This window comes from Bos javanicus, chromosome 15, assembly GCF_032452875.1.
Source record: "Bos javanicus breed banteng chromosome 15, ARS-OSU_banteng_1.0, whole genome shotgun sequence".
NCBI classification, from domain to species: domain Eukaryota; kingdom Metazoa; phylum Chordata; class Mammalia; order Artiodactyla; family Bovidae; genus Bos; species Bos javanicus.
Genome location: NC_083882.1, coordinates 44,611,365 through 44,628,797, shown reverse-complemented (window position 1 = coordinate 44,628,797; position 17,433 = coordinate 44,611,365). Strand labels below are relative to the sequence as shown.

The 17,433-nt window shown below is 47.1% G+C and overlaps 1 protein-coding gene across 1 annotated transcript; it reads left to right on the top strand.

Annotated features, from left to right (window-relative positions):
• Positions 1-317: 317 nt before the first annotated feature.
• Positions 318-8,718, top strand: EIF3F (eukaryotic translation initiation factor 3 subunit F). The gene is made up of 8 exons (XM_061380495.1): positions 318-800; positions 4,965-5,035; positions 5,273-5,352; positions 5,782-5,919; positions 7,263-7,354; positions 7,735-7,871; positions 7,990-8,103; positions 8,483-8,718. Exons 1-8 carry the CDS (start codon positions 338-340, stop codon positions 8,558-8,560), a joined length of 1,173 nt encoding a protein of 390 aa, XP_061236479.1. The 5' UTR covers positions 318-337; the 3' UTR covers positions 8,561-8,718.
• The last annotated feature ends 8,715 nt before the right edge of the window (positions 8,719-17,433 follow it).

Sequence of the window (17,433 nt, the reverse complement as noted above, 5' to 3'; positions counted from 1 at the left end):
AAAAGTGTCTGGCTCATATTCAAATTGTTTAATGAATGACACACTGTATGGACACCTTAGGATGCAGTCAAGAACAAAGCTCTTTCCTTAATGCCAATTATCCCATTGAAGTGCCAGCTGCGACCTTTGCACCGCAAAGGCTCCATCTGGTGGCAGTGTCTCTCTCCTCCCAGGGCGGTCCCAAGTTTACTCGGAACTACTTAGCTTGAGTCTCTCTGAGTGCGCATCGGACGAAAATCAAAGAGCACAAACTCAGAGCAGGAAATTGTAGCTCTGAGAAGCATCATCAGTAGCCAGTAAGCAGAAGCACCTAGTTCACGTGGTGCAGGTTCAGCCTATGGCGCTCCTAATGTTCTCCAACTCGCTCCCTTCCGCTCCTCGCTCCTTCTCTCTCGACAAGATGGCCACACCGGCAGTACCGGCGAGCGCGCCTCCCGCCACCCCATCCGAAGCCCCAGCTGCGGCCTCATCTCCGGCCTCGGCCCCGGTCCCGGCCCCAGCCCCAGCCTCAGCCTCGGCCCCGGCTCCATCGCCGGCTCCGGCTGCAGCTCCATCGCCGGCTCCCGCGTCATCCTCAGACCCGGCAGCAGCAGCGGCTACGACCGCGGCTCCGGGCCAGACCCCGGCCTCAGCGCCAGCCCCAGCGCAGACCCCCGCACAGTCTCTGTCAGGCCCTGCTCTCCCAGGCCCCTTCCCCGGCGGCCGCGTGGTCCGGCTGCACCCGGTCATTTTGGCCTCCATCGTGGACAGCTACGAGCGACGCAACGAGGGAGCTGCCCGAGTTATCGGGACCCTGCTGGGTGAGTGGTCAGGGGAAATTGACGTTCTCCTCTATTTCCCACCTCCTTTTATCTTGTTCCCCTCTCTTCTCACTCCCTTGTAGTTATTTGTTGAATAAGTATCGTGTGCCAAGTGACTCACGTTTTATTTTTAATCTTCACAGTAACATTTCACTTCAAGTGTTACTAGTCCCGATCGACGAAAAATGTGTTCACACCCTTACTGGGACGTCAAAAACCTTTTGACTCCCTAAACCCAGTGACCAAGTTTTTCTCCCTTACCTACTACTGGTCTTTATTTTCCAAGTGTTAACCGAGATGTTTTTTCTAACTAGTTGGCAACGGAGTGGGGACATCTATACAAAGATATCCCTCTCAGCAGCTAACCAGTTTGGCAGGAACCCATTTGAATTTCAATATAATGCTTTCTTAAACGTCTAAGCCTGATCCTCCTTTCCTCGCTGTAATACTAGTCACCAGTGAAATATAGACCCCCGTTCCCCCAGTGTAGACTCTGATTCTTTGTTTGGACACAAACAATTAATACAATACAAATCTATTCTTTGTATTAACGATCACATGGAGAAATAACGTTTTTCCCTGCCATGTTCCAAATTTGAGGAATGGGTATTTTATGTTAGAGTAAAACCAAGAAACCATAAAAAGGGGTTTCTGACAATGTATTCTTTTCTCTGGGGACTTCTGGTCCCATCAAATTAATTTTCACTCCATCTTGATCACAGATATGGGGCACTTTTGTGATTCCACTTTAGTCACATTTATGATTTCTGTTTCTTAACCCTTGAACTGTAATAGTTTCCATTGTAAAAGACAATTGGTGTATTAAGAAGAGGACAATAGTTGTAGCCAGACTTCTGCAAACATTAGGAAAGTCTCTTACCTTCAGGGACTTGCTGAAGACGTCTAACTGTGCTGACACAGACTAGGTATGAAGCAGCTGTTGGTTGCTGTCCTCCACCACATCAGGCACACTCCTGACACACCCATTCTCTCTCTTATCTTTGAGAGTGTAGCATTTTATGGAAACTTCAGTTGATCCATTATCTTACAAACATTCCCATAGCTATCTCAAACCAAGCCTTTGTATTCTCTTTGCTTGTTCTCCTTTATCTTTTCCTTTAAGTTCCACTCATTTTGCAGGTTCCCAGGAAAAATTTTCACTCTGTCCTTCATCCTACACCCCCACCCTCACCTCTACTCATAATCTCCCAAAGTGTGAAAATGTTAATCGCTCAGTCCTGTCCAACTCTTTGCGACCCCATGGACTGTATGGTAAGAAACAATACTCAATTCTCCACCCTAGGTTTGTATTTAGTTCAGTTCAGTTCAGTCGCTCAGTCATGTCCGACTCTTTGTGACCCCATGAATCGCAGCACACCAGGCCTCCCTGTCCATCACCAACTCCCAGAGTTTACTTAGACTCATTTCCATCGAGTCGGTAATGCCATCCAGCCATCTCATCCTCAGTCGTCCCCTTCTCCTCCTGCCCCCAATCCTTCCCAACATCAGGGAGGGATTTCCAATGAGTCAACTCTTCACATGAGGTGGCCAAAGTATTGGAGTTTTGGCTTTAGCATCAGTCCTTCCAATGAACACCCAGATCTCCTTTAGAATAGACTGGTTGGATCTCCTTGCAGTCCAAGGGACTCTCAAGAGTCTTCTCCAACACCACAGTTCAAAAGCATCAGTTCTTCAGCACTCAGCCTTCTTCACAGTCCAACTCTCACATCCATACATGACCACAGGAAAATCCATAGCCTTGACTAGACGGACCTTTGTTGGCAAAGTAATGTCTCTGCTTTTGAACATGCTATCTAGGTTGGTCATAACTTTTCTTCCAAGGAGTAAGTGTCTTTTAATTCCATGGCTGCAGTCACCATCTGCAGTGATTTTGGAGCCCAAAAAAATAAAGTCTGACACTGTTTCCACTGTTTCCCCATCTATTTGCCATGAAGTGATGGGACCGGATGCCATGATCTTCGTTTTCTGAATGTTGAGCTTTAAACCAACTTTTTCACTCTCCTCTTTCACTTTCATCAAGAGGCTTTTTAGTTCCTCTTCACCTTCTGCCATAAGGGTGGTGTCATCTGCATATCTGAGGTTATTGATATTTCTCCCAGCAATCTTGATTCCAGCTTGTGTTTCTTCCAGCCCAGAGTTTCTCATGATGTACTCTGCATATAAGTTAAATAAGCAGGGTGACAATATATAGCCTTGATGTACTCCTTTTCCTATTTGGAACCAGTCTGTTGTTCCATGTCCAGTTCTAACTGTTGCTTCCTGACGTGCATACAGGTTTCTCAAGAGGCAGGTCAGGTGGTCTGGTATTCCCATCTGTTTCAGAATTTTCCACAGTTTATTGTGATCCACACAGTCAAAGGCTTTGGCATAGTCAATAAAGCAGAAATAGGTTTGTATTCAGTTCAGTTCAGTTCAGTTCAGTCGCTCAGTCATGTCCCGACTCTCTGCAACCCCATGAATCGCAGCACACCAGGCCTCCCTGTCCATCACCAACTCCCAGAGTTTACTCAGACTCATTTCCATGATCCACACAGTCAAATGCTTTGCCATAGTCAATAAAGCAGAAATAGGTTTGTATTCAGTTCAGTTCAGTTCAGTCGCGTCCTGACTCTCTGCGACCCCATGAATCGCAGCACACCAAGCCTCCCTGTCCATCACCAACTCCCGGAGTTTACTCAGACTCATTTCCATGATCCACACAGTCAAAGGCTTTGGCATAGTCAATAAAGCAGAAATAGATGTTTTTATTAGGTGCCCCCAAATATTACAGTGACCCAAGTTAGACCAGCTATAATCTAGATTTTCAGCTCCTCTTCCAGAATGGAATCATGGTACGATGCTAGCTGTTACAGAGGCAATGCCTACTGAAGAGTGAAGCACAGATTCTGCTTGCTAAGAACTTAGAAATTTTAAGTTAGAAAGCAATTCATGAGACGTATTCCATTTGGTTAAATTAAATCACTAGTACCTTTTATGTACCATAAAACTATTACATACTTAGAATTCAAAAGCTGATAAAATGAATGCTACTCTTAACCTTAGATTCAAGATGAAGATGTACTCTTATATGCAAGTAACTGGAGTATAATGTGATAAATGCTGTAATAGAAGGGTGCCATAATGGCATGCAAATATAGAAGACTTCAGTATTTCAGAAGCTCAGAGTGGTCAAGTCTGTTGACAAGAGGTCAAATAAGATAAAGAGTATGTATGCATACTGCTAAATATAAAATAAACAACAAGAACTTACTGTATAGCATAGGGAACTATACTTAGTATTAATGGAAAAGAATCTGGAAAAGAATATGTGTGTATATACAAGTATAACTGAATCACTTTTCTGTAAACTTGTAACATTGTAAATCAACTGTACTTCAATTAAAAATAAAAAGTATAATTGGGTTTGGGGATATAGTTTCAGCCAAGAGGGCAGAAACCACAGTGAAGTGGGATTAAACAGACACTGATTGGTGGGGAGCAACATTGTAGTCTGGAAGCCTAGCAGGAGGGGCTAGTAGGTTAGAGTAAAAATGGAGCAATCCGGGTACTTGGAGTCTTAGTGAGCTCAAGAAACAATGTAGCAGGAATAAAAATATCAGAACTAGGAAAATAAAAGTTTGTGGTGTGATGTTTAGGGTTCACAGGGAGAAGTTTTCTGGATGATGGTAGGGTTAAGGTTATAACTGGGACCATATGGCTGCAGGGAAGTACAGGGGAAGCTCCCTAAAAGTGTGCTCTGAGGATGGGCTACTACATGAGTGGTCTACGTAGACACGGTTGGAATCCTCCAGGCAGCTCTCAGGTGAAATTATATTAAGGAGAAAGTCCAGAGGCCAAAAGACGAAGATCTTACAGTGAAGATCTGGAGCAGGACAGGTAGCAGGAAGTGAGGCAAAAGGAGGCCCTGGGAAGGAAGAATAGACCCTGTTTGCTGATCGTTAAAGAAGAGAGTTGGCTATAACTCTGGAGTTTCATTTCTCTGGAAAATCCAGCTTCCATTGGAGCACATGGCTGAAACTTGGGAGCTTATGAGCCCAGTTTGGATTTTTGTTGTTGTTCCTTGACTTTGAGGAGACCTCTTGAAAGCGTTTGGGGCAGTTGGAAGCCCAGGTTTTGTAACACTTGGACTATTCTCTCCCACAGGAACCGTTGACAAGCACTCAGTGGAAGTCACCAATTGCTTTTCAGTGCCACACAATGAGTCAGAAGATGAGGTGAGTGGGGATTTGAGGCCCCCATAAGGTCTATAGCTATTCATTTGCCAGGCTGTCTGTGAGGCCCTCCTACACCAAGTGTGCCATGCTCATAACTAGAACTGCAGTTCAAAGAGCTTTGTTCCATTTGGACACACTTGCCGGGCCTCTTCTCTTTGTTGGGAGTGGCCTCGTCCTCTTCACCCATTTTGCTGAGGACTTGTGGCTTCTTAGCCTTCTTCCTGCCCTTCTTATTAGGTGGCTGTTGACATGGAGTTTGCTAAGAACATGTATGAGTTGCACAAGAAAGTCTCTCCAAACGAGCTCATCCTGGGCTGGTGAGTTGGGACGGGGGTGGAATGTCTCAGTGGTTGATCGCCAGCACCTTTTGCCAGCTGACTAGCTGTCGTACTTCCCCTTTCGGAGACAGGGCACTGAATGTGTGTTATCTCAAGGAGCCAGGAATTCTGTGTATTTTGCTGGCACTTCTGATCCTGTGAGGCCAGGAATACTCATTTTGAGCTGCAGCTTCTGAGTGAGTCGTTTTTGCCTCGCTGGTGACTTAGAGTTTTTCATGAGCTTTTAAGTCAGCCTTGTTTTAATTGATTTAATAAAATTATCAGCGTGCTTTTTTTTTTCCCCCTCAATGTTGTCCCTGGGGGTATAACACTACAAGGGTGTCAGGTACCCAGAGACACCCATGCCACCATCCTGTTTAGTATTGATGTCACATGTAGACATGAGTCCACAAGTCTTCCGTTTTCCAGGTACGCTACAGGCCATGACATCACGGAGCACTCAGTGCTGATCCATGAGTACTATAGCCGAGAAGCCCCCAACCCCATTCACCTCACGGTGGACACCAGCCTCCAGAACGGCCGCATGAGCATCAAGGCCTACGTCAGGTGACCAGGGGCTTGGGCCACAAGGGCATGAAGGCTCCTTTGTTCATGCTAAGCCTGGGTGACACCCGCCTCCACCCCATGCCGGTGTCATCCTTCAGTGTGCAACTTGCTGCCTCCTAGGGAAGCCCCTGCCTCACTCTCGGCAGTTATCACTGGAGAGGTTTTACTCAGAAAGAAACTGTCCCTGAAGTTACCACTCGCTGACCCTTGCCTGCCCAGACTTCTGCTCATTGCTCATAGCCAGTTTCCAAGGGCAGCCCTTTAGGTATTTGAGCAAGCTTGTCTTTCTTGTCATCTTTTCTAGAAGTTAACTCATACACAGCTCCTACTGCCGATCCTCACATGGTGTGCTGGCCAGGATTCTTCTCCTTGTTCATTGGAATTTCTGAATTGCCCTTTTGTCATTATTCCTAAAACTGTGCATAGAACACAGGGCAGTACAGATTAAAGAATGGCTGTCCTTACCTTACACATGTCTATTAATCCTGGATATAGTACAGTTTGAATGACAGTAACATTGTTCTGTTGGCATGTTGAGCTTGCAGGCAGCTGGAATGCTGGGTGATGGGGGATGTTGGGAAAGGCTGTAGTGGCATGCCAGAAAAGCGGCGGCTGTAGGAGTTGAAAGGATTATATTTTCTCCTTGGAATGACACCCTCTGTTAGTGCGTCTCTTACAACACTTAACTTTGTGCTGTTTCTGTGTCTGACACTGAAGTGACTGGTTAACCATTATGTGGTGGGACAGAGGTGGTGCATGTCAGTTCTTACAAGCCAGTTATTGTACCACTAAACTCTAAGCTGTTGCCTGATTTCTTAGCCTTTCCAAATATTTCAGACTCCTGCAGATCCAACGAAAGTGGATAGTTGACTAAGTAAAGGCAGTCACCTTTACTGAGATTAATTATTGCACCCAGTCTAATCTTGATGGACCAGAATAGATTTTTTTTTTTTCAGTGCTGATGAGTGCTTTTCGGTCCCAGAAGAGACCTGTCCTGTCACTTCTTTCTGTGGGGAAGGATGTCTAGGCACCCAGTTCCACAGGGATGTTCAGTGTCCTGTCCTCTTCACTGAGATTTCAGTGTGTGAAGTAATCCTCTGTAAAGGGTCCAGGCCCCATCCAAATGCTGAGTCCATTCTCTCAGGCCAAGAGTTTGGTGTGTGGAAAGAGCTAAGGGAAAAAAGTGGCTTGTTTTCTTTAGACCTCTGGGCTTCACCTGGTCCAACCTTCTCATATCAGAACCTTGGAAGCCATACTCTTGATATGACTGCTTTCCCAGCCGGGACCAAACATGGAAACTGTCCCCCAAAGCCATCTGTTAACCTTGACTTCTGTCTCCCCAGCACTTTAATGGGTGTTCCTGGGAGGACCATGGGGGTGATGTTCACCCCTCTGACAGTGAAATACACGTATTACGACACTGAACGCATTGGAGGTAAGTGACCTCCCCATTTCTAGGTCCTGGACATTTTTCAAGGGAGGGGATTTCTATATAACAAGGATGGAGGACCTTGGGTCGGTTAAGAGCAACCATTGATCTAAGGTTTGTATGGGACTCGAGGAATTATTTGAGAAGTTGTTAGAGGTGGCAAATCATCAGCCCCAGAGGCTACGTGGCCATTCATATAAGACCAAAACCAGTGATTAGCATCCTGGGTGCAGGGGTTGAACTCGCTTAGAAGGAAGAAAAGCTAGTAAGGGCAGAGTGGGGGAAGTTTGGGGAAGCTGACTGAGTCCAGAGGGAGGCAGTTAGAGTTCGCTTTTCTAATGGGATGGCTGAATTCTCTGTCTCTTCTACCCCACCCGCTCCCACAGTTGACCTGATCATGAAGACCTGTTTTAGCCCCAACCGGGTGATTGGCCTCTCCAGTGACTTGCAGCAAGTGGGCGGGGCTTCCGCGCGCATCCAGGACGCCCTCAGCACAGTGCTGCAGTATGCGGAGGACGTGCTGGTGAGGACGGGAGGAGGAGGGCGTGGTCTCCACTGTGGGGCGGCAGGGGCTGCACTGGCGAAGCCACGGTCTCAGAGACAAGAATTAACTCTGCTGCATTGACTCTTTTGGTGCTCAGTCTGGAAAGGTGTCAGCCGACAATACCGTGGGCCGCTTCTTGATGAGTCTGGTTAACCAAGTACCCAAAATAGTTCCCGAGGACTTCGAGACCATGCTCAACAGCAACATCAACGTGAGTGCCGTCCCTGGGCTTCTGGGAGCCTGCGCCTCAGCACAAACACGTGTGAAAGGGGGTGGGGAGGTGGCCTGGAGAGGACAGAGGAGGCAGGGCAGCACCTTTGGCCCCCTCGCAGTCCAAGCTGTGAGGAAGAAAGCACAGGTGCTCAGATTCTCCTCCTGCCGTTTCTTTGCTTCCCATGGTTCAGGTGTGTCAGAGATGAGAAGGTGTTCTCAGGCATTTCCTTTTTGTCTTCCTCCTCCTCATGACCAGCCTCTCCCAGCTTTCATTTGCCCAGGACTGCCTTACCCTCAGTGTCCATCATACAGCTGGCTAGCCTTTCTGCTTACTCTCTACCCAGCCCCACACTCATCCTGGATTCCTTCTCTTCTAGGACCTGTTGATGGTGACCTATCTGGCCAACCTCACACAGTCACAAATTGCCCTCAATGAGAAGCTTGTGAACCTGTGAAGGGGCCTCAGGCAGCCCTCCTGCCACGCTGGGCCCCAGCCAAGCCCAGGACCCAGAATGGAGTGAAGGAGAAATGGTGTCTTTGTGGTCTGAGTCACACTGAGTCAATCAACTGCTTGTGACTCTAAATAAACATAGACTACCTTTTGTTAAGTGAATTCCATCTAATGTGAGTTTCCCTCTGGGTGGAAGAGAAAAGGCAGTTCTGGAGCTCACCCAGGAACTAGGAAGTGAGTACTTTGGTGGAAACTGGTCGTGTGTGAGTGGTCTGAATCCAGCTCTGGATTTTTTTCTTGGGCCACTGTCTGCTTCATAGTTTAGTGGCCCAGTGAAATAATTGCTCTCATAAAGCAAAAATACAACATAACGGAAACATAAGGGCTGACCAGAGTCTGTCGGAGTCTATATAAGACATGATATCTGAGCTGATGTTTTTTTTTTTTTTAACCAGGAAATCCGGAAGGGGTGACTGGGACAGAGGAAGTACATGGAAAATTGCTTAACCTGTTTAGAATCTAAGAAGGCAGGAGCCAGACCACAAGGGCCCACAACCTGTGGAGGTTGGATTTTTATCCTGGAAGTTGTGGGAAGGCATTGGATAATTATATTTGGATTTCAGGAAGATTACTGGGTACTGGGTAGAGGAAGGAGGGAAAGGGAGAAAAACAGTAGGCAGAGAGAGAGGCAGAGGGTCACTGTGATTGTCAAGAGATGATGAGAGCCCAGGTTCAGGCCGGGCCTTGGGGATGGTGACAGAGACTTGGGTTCAGGAGGCAGATCCAAGGAGGACCTGAAGTCTGGTTGACACTTGGATGGTGAGAGATGGGGGCAGTTTGGGATGTTGCCTGGTTTCTGATAAAGGTGATAGAAGGCCTGGTGATACATGAAAACCCTGGCTGCTCGAGAGTGGTGGAAGCTGAGGATGCAGAGGTAGGGTTACAGTGTAGTTTACCAAATGGTGAAGTCTTAAATGCAAATACATGTGACTTATTTTGTAAACTGGGGCCACACCAGATGTTTTGAGGAAAGGCTGAAGAATTCAAGTTACATGTTGGCTCATGTAATACTTATCAAATGCTGAGTGTGCTAAGCAAGAGGTCCTGGTGCCTGCTTAGAACCTGCAGGGAGGACAAAGAGACCATCACTTTGGGAATCATAAGATGTTACAGGTCATGGAAGACTTCCAGTTAGAAAATGAAATCTAAGCTGGACTTGAAGAATGAGAAAGAGGCAGATTGAAAAAGAAAAGAAAGGAAAATAGGGTATTCTAGACAAAAAACAGTATGTGCAACGGCTTAGAGAAGGACTGTCACTCAGCGTTGCTCTGTTGTTGCCCACCCTGGCCACAGAGTTGTTTATAAGACACGAACAGTCCTCTGTGCCTACAAGGATGCTCAATTTTTTTTTCCCTAGCCTTTGCCTATATGTGCACATTTGTTTTTTCTATGAAATGTGTTTTCACACATTCTCTTTGTATGTGGTTGTGCCTTTGCTGAAAACACTGCATTGTGTCTGGGTGTGACATCATGTGTTACTTGAGTCCTGTGATACCACACTTCCCTGATTTTCTCTCAACACTCTTACAAACTGGTCCTTCCTCCTCTGATATCTGCCATCCCATCCCACCCCCAACAAGCTCCATTCCCCAGGCTTCCATCTTGAGCCCTCTGCCTGGAGGAGCTGAGAGAAGCTTGGGGCTGATTACTCCCTCTGTGTTAATGATGCCTAGGCTCCAACTCTGGCTGAAATTCAGAACTGGTTTCCTGATTCCAGAAATACCATGTCTCTCACCTGGATGTCTCAGAAGCATCTTAAATTCAGCATGTTTCGTATTCAGTTGACTGTCTTCCTCCCCAGCAAATCACTTCCTCAGGGAATAACACAACCATGTATGCAGTTGTCAAAGCCCAGAAACCCTGGGTGAATCCTTAATTCCCCCACCCACCATCATGCCTCAAACAGTTCATCACAACTCAGCCATCCCTCTTGCCCTCTGTGATACAATAAGAAATAAATTTTTCCATCCACGTTCCTAGATTCCTGGCATGCAGTTCTTAAACCCTTTGGAATTTCCTAAGTAATAAGACCTATAAAGAGAGAATCTTATCCCTAACCAACTTCTTTCAACTGCACCTGAGTTTATGCTAATGGAGCGATGTTTGTATAGCATCTGGATCGCCACAGGATGGGGGCTGGTTGCCAGGTAAATCAACCATGTGATTGGAGCTTAGAACATTCAGCTCAGGGAGGGGAGAGGGGCTGAAGTTTGGATCAATCAATGACCACTGATTTAATCACTTGTGACTATGTGATGAGTCCTCCATTGAAAGCCCAAAGTTTGGGGAGCTGGATTGGTGAACAGGCACGTGTCCAGCAACAAGACACATACCAGGAAGACAGGGCACATAAAGTTCACAGGGATAGGGACCTCTGCTCTAGACCCTCCAGACTTCACCCTGTGCCTCTTCATCTGCCATTGAGTCACATCCTTTAATGTCTTGTAACAAAGCAGTAATGGTAGGTAGACTTCCTGAGTTCTGTAAGCTGCTCCAGCAAGTTGACTGGATCTGAGGAGGCAGTTGTGGGAACCTCCAGTTCATAGCCAGTGGACAAGAAGCTCTGGTGTCAACCTGGACTTGTGATTGGTATCTGAAATGGAGGTGGGAGGGGGATATGGAGGGGAGGCGGTCTTGTGGGACTGAGACTTTGGCCTTAGGATCTGGTGCTGACTAGGCAGTTGATGTCAGAATTGAGTTAGGTTGGAGAACACTCAGCTGGTGTCTGGGCATCGCTTGATGTGAGGAAATCAGCTGCACTTCAGTCATAGAAGTGTTTGATGTGGTAGTGTGGAGTAGACAGCTGACCTGTTCCCCCTCTTCCATCCATTCTCAAAGCAGCCACACTGCTCTTATAAATCCAACCAGGACAAACTGCTGATGAAGTTCATAGGTGTCTACTGCCAGGGTGAAGTCACACTTGTGCCATAGTCTGTAGGCTCAGCACGGCCTTGCCTGGCTCTTCGGCTTCGTCCATAAACTCACAGGCTGGACTCCCTTTGCTCTGCCCTCTACCTGGAATACAGCACCTCTGGCTGGCTTAGTACTGCTGCTCTAGGTTAGTCTAGATGCTGCCTCCTCTTGGAAAGTGCTCCCATGCCATGATCCCACAACTGTCTCCTATTCAGCATCTGTCTCACCATTTTGGACTTGTCTGTTTACCCTCTGTTAGAACATAAGCTCTGTGAGGGCCAAGACTGTCTGTTCTGTTGGCTGTTAGATACCAGAAAATGTGTGTTCTCAGTAAATGTGTGTGACATGAATAAATGAATGGATGGCTTGTAAGATAATTACCTCGAGACACACTGGACATAGTAAGTTCATCAGGGGCATTGGGATCCTTTGGAGAAGGGCCAGAGGGAGGGAGCACACGAGGGAGGTCATTTGTTTAACTCGCCCTACAAGTATCGGTATTTAGTGATGTTTCTGTGTGCCAGACAGTATCAGAAGCTGGGGACACAGAAGTCGGTGAACCATGTTCTCTACCCCCTGGCCCGAGTTTCAGTCTTCAAGTGGAGAGACAAAAATAAATAGGACAAAATGGATTAATTGCTATAAAAAGATAGGAATAAGTCTTGGGAAGACAGTAGAGGGCAGGCTTAAATCTGCCTGAAAGCTAGAGAGGGACTTCAGTCTTGAAAAACACTAGGAATTGACTGGGCACAGAAGAGGAAGTGCTTTGAAGAAAGTGGGATAAAGATCAAAATATTACTCAGTTTTATAATGGTCTGTGTATAGGGAGTTGTATTTCCAAGGATGTAGCAGTCTAGAGGTAAAAATAGAGTTGCCGTAAAAGCCACAACAGTTTCTGTTACCTGTCCTCTCTGGGGACACCTGCTTCCTCAGATCCTCCCAGAATCTCAAGTTCTTTGAATCAGGAGTCAATTTTTTGAAATTTCAACTAAATTTTATGAAATGTGGACAGACTAAATAATTTTGTAATGTTGGACATGTGGGTTATTTCCAGTCTTGTGCTAACATTCCTTGGTGAACAACTGTGTGCAGATATGAATATCTGGCTTTACATTTCTTTGGGGTAATCTGTGTCCTGTACTCTGTGACACATGTCACCGAGGAAGTCCACACAGCACCGCCCAGCCTTTGCAAGGGGAAGAGACCTTTGTGAGAATAAATCACAGCTTCCAATTGCCCTCTCTCCACTGTGGAGGGAGGGAGAGGCTGAGGGGACCAGAGACCATATGACCCCAGCCTCTGCCCTCTCTGAGTCCGTAATAACCATAAACCTCTCCTCCGTCAGCCCAAACCAGAGTCCTTGTGAAAAAAAAAAAGTAGTTTTGGAGAGTATGGGAGGGACATGGAAATCTGCACACAGTTCCCTGTTCCTGACTCCAGCCTGCCTTCTCAATTGAGCCTGTGGGCTGCTTGGCTATAAGTAAGGCCTTGGGCTCTGCTGGAGTCCCTAGAGAGGGAATGACTTTAGAGCTTTGTCCCTGGGAAAAGCTGGACCAGGGAAGTACTGGGAGGCCTTTACAAAGAGGTCTCTGGCAAGGACCAGAAAGTTCTGGATCCTGTGAAGAACATGGCCCATAATCACTGGTGAGGGAAGCAGGCATAGGGTCTTACTGGATTCTTTGGCCAAGAAGGATTGAACAGATCCACTGAGTCCCCCCACCTCCTAAGGCGGGGAGTCTGAGGCAAGGCTTCAGCAGGGGGTGGCATCTTGTTTGGCTCTGCTCAGCCTGTTCTAGGCAGAAAGACCATTTCACCTTCCAGCATCCACAGAACTTCTAGCAATGGCCAGGCTGTGCTCCAGCAAGCCCTGCTGTGGCTGCGACATCAGTCTTATCTGATGAAATCAGCATTTCTCCCACATACTAGCCATGGTCAGCATTGCCAGGAATGTTCAAACAGGGTCCAGCTGCTGGAACTGAGTTGCTTTTACACTCACTAATGTCTAGGAATCCATTCAAGCTCTTAGAGGGCTAATAAAATCCTGCTTTGTCCCCCTTTTCCCCAGTGATGTCTCACAAAAGGGAAAACAGTTGCATTTGGTGCTGATCTAGCCTATGATTAGGTCCGTTTGTTCCATGATGGTCTGTCTGGTCCATCTTGATCTATCTTCTGCCTCATTCAGGCTGCTAGTCCTGTGCTGATGTTTCTGTCTCGTGATGATGACCATCAGTTTTGTAACAGCCTCTATGTCCATGATAACGGACCACTTAGTCCCATGAGGAACACTGCTGTAAGGCTGAGGCTTTCTGAGTCATGGCCACCAGAGGGTGCCCTGGCACCAACTGAAGTCTTTTGGTTGCCAGTTTACAGTTTCTGAGTAGGTTTTCCAAGGGCCTGGTAAAGAAAAAGCATCTTCTACTTTGGAGAGGCTAGCTTGGTACAAAATAGGTGAACAAATCTCCTGGAGATGCTTCTCTTCGTAAATCTAGGGCCCACTTTCATTCCCATCAGACTGGAATCTACAAGACCCTCTATACAAAAATCTTACAGCTTCCACTTTTCAGGAGGAACTCTCGTCCAGGCCTTGATTATCCAAATGAGGTTCCTAGGGCTTTCCATCCAGGGTAATGAGTGGTACCAAAGCTCATGAGTAGTCCCGGGCATCCTATGAAAGAGCCCAGCCTGTCAGTATGTTTAACTAGAGTTTGGGGCAGGTGGTTGAGGGGCCCTCTCCAAACTCTGGAGGTTGGAAGAAGATGGTGTGAGGCAGGGTCACATCCAAACAGTCCCAGGTAAGACTACTCAGCTGATGGGGGTGTGAGAGATGGATCGAGGTAAGGGGTAGCTGAGAAACCCCAAATTTTGACCTAAAATGCAGCTGGAGAAGGGACCTACTTAGTTTGAGTCCTCTGAAAGTAAAATGTGTGGCAAGGACTTGGGGGGGAAGGTAGCTGATGGGGAAGGCGATCTGTTTTAGAGTCCTGAGAGTTGTCATTTAAAAAGTACCACAAACTTGCTGTCTTACTCGCAGTTCTGGAGGCTGGAAGTCTGAAGTCAAGGGGGTTTATAGGGTTATGCTCCCTCTGCAGCCTCTGGAAGAGGTTCCGTCCTCGCCTTTTCCAGCTTCTGGTAGGCCCAGCTGTCCCTTGGTTTGTAGCTGCAGCACTTCAGTCTCTGCCTCTGTTGTCATACGGCATTCTCCTTGTGGCCTGTGTCCATATATCCCTCTTGTAAGGACACCAATCATACTGGATTAGGTCTTACCCTACTGACCTCATCTTAATTTGATGACATCTTCAAAGGTTCTGTTGCCAAATAAGGTCACATTTGCAGATACCAGGGCTTAGGACCTCAACATATCTTTGGGGAAGAGGAGGGCACAATCAACCAATAATATCCTCCAAGAAACAAGTGAATGGAGACAAGGAGGGGAAGAAATACAATCTATGGTATTAAGCTGGTCATTTCCATCTCACTGAGAATTATCCTGCAGAAACACTTGAAAGCTGGGACATTTAACCAGTTCTCCCATTGGTTGAAGAATTTCTTAGGAGATTAACTTCCTCATACTTGCAGGCTGCTTGCACAAGTGGACTGAGCATACTTTTCCAGCTAATCAGGAGAGTTTGAAGTGGGATGCAAGCACTGTGCGAAGAGCTGTCCATCACAGCCGTGCTGAAGTCAGGGAGATATGGGCTATGGCACAGGGAACCAAAAGTGTCTGTGAAGATACACCCTTTACACTGCTCAGATCTGCTCATGACCCACAAGAAGTCAGTCCACTCTGTCGTTGACTTTTTTTGTTTTTTGTTTTTTTTTTTCTTTTGGCTGTGCTACACAGCACATGGGATCTTAGTTCCCTGACCAGGGATCGAACCCACTCCCCCTATATTGGAAGCATGGAGTCTTAACCACTGGACTGTAGAATAAAGTATAGTAAGTGTAGTTCCCCTGCTGTGGTTGCTCCTAAGCCACTATTAATATTTATCATCTCTTTCCCCACAACCCAGCTGCCAAAGGTGGTCTGATTGCTAGTCCTGAGGGTGTGAGCCTTTGGCTTTGCCGTCATCAGGTGGTGCTGGCTGTGGTTGCCTAGCCGCTGCCATCACCAGGCCTGAAAGCACCAAGAGCCCCTCCAGCACCCAGGTGTCAGATGACCCCTCCTTGACCCCATCAGACAGACTATCCTTACCTCTCTCTTCTGGACAGTCAGGGGTGGTCACGCCCTCAAATATAGCAATTCTTTTTTACCTGATGGTTCACTGGCATGGAGAGCCCCAAATGGAGAACTTTCCATGTTAACCAGTGGAAGACGTCCCCTCAAGGACCAGAACCAGTCACAGAAATGGAGAACATAGTTCCTGCAAGGAAGTCCCCAGGGTGATGATGAAAGGGGTCAATTCTACTTCACCCCTTGACTGCTTGGCCCTGTGTGTTCTAACTACCAGGGACGCAGTGCTGTTTATCAGCCAATAGCTTAATACATGTACTACATCCTGGAAGACAGTGAGTGACCTCATCCACGGTTGTCATCCCAAAGCTGGCTCCTAGGTGAAGTCTTTGAAAGGGCATTCACATTTTCCACCCTTGGCTTCCAGGTGATGAAGAATATGGTAAGACCCATTGTTGTACAGAACCATTGTCACAATCCTTCACCATAAAACACACCCTTCAACTGAGATTTCACTCTACAGGATCCCGGGTTGATAGTAAACATTCTGTAAATCACTGGAGAAAAGACTACAGCAGGGAAGATGAGTCCATATTCAGAAAAGCTTTCAGTTCCAGTAATGACACCCTGCTGCCCTCTGCAGGGTGGAGGGAGTCTGATGCAATCAACTTCCCTGGAGTTGGGGCAGTCTCAAGAAACAGCATAATGAGGAGCCAGCCTCTGCAATGAGCATTCAGCAGCAGCAGTACAGAAATCTGCCTCACTGAGAGGAAGCCCTGTCTTTGGGCCTATGCCGAGCTTCCATCTCTGTCACCTTCCCACTCCGTTCGTGGGCCCAAACTCTTAGTCGAGGATAGAAACTGATACCCACCAGACACATCATTCTGAGCACCTGGTTGTTGAAGGCCCCTCCTCTGCAACAGACGCTTTCTGATGAGCACTGAGATTCAAAAATCTGCCCAGTCTGAAGCCGCTCCTGTTAGTCCATCCACACCCCTTTTCCCCAGACTTCCTTCTCCAGGATTCCAGTCTTGCTTCATCCAGGCCTCTGACCACCCAGTTGAGTTACTCCCCACTGCCCAGAGTCCATGTGTATTCTCCCCTCAGGCCGTGCCTCCCTACCTGCAAAGCCGATGGCCAAGTGTACTGCCCACGAGAAGGATTTCCCTCACCACTCACATTTAGCACTCCTCCTGAGTGGGTGTGTGATATTGCTGCAATTCATTTTTATTTTGCACATCGTATGAAGCCAACCCATCCATAGGCCGGGGCTCAAATTTTTGTCCTCCTATAGCTATAGCAGTCAGAAACACCCCCCACACACACACCCCCAGGTGTGAATATGAGCTGAGAGAGTAGGTTAGTGCAATAGGGGGATGACATGGAGTCTAAACCACCTTTCCTTTCCATGCAGCGTCCTTGCACTCTCTGAACTGACCCAAAAGTACCACTGTCATCATACAATGAATCGTCCATTTAAGACTAGTGAACATAATCACCCCGCTAATGACTGGGCCAACTTAATGACTGCTAACCCAGACTACGATGGGCGTTTCTGCTCATGGTGTCTTGATATCCCATTTTCAAGTCTACAGGCTACCCAGGCCCGTAGCACATCATGAGCTGCTTTTTCAAATGAGTAATTCTGTGTTGCCGAAGGCATGGCTTAGCTCTCAGACCTAAAAGATCTCCTATTGGAACTTTCCACAGACTCACTCAGTGTCCTCATCTAA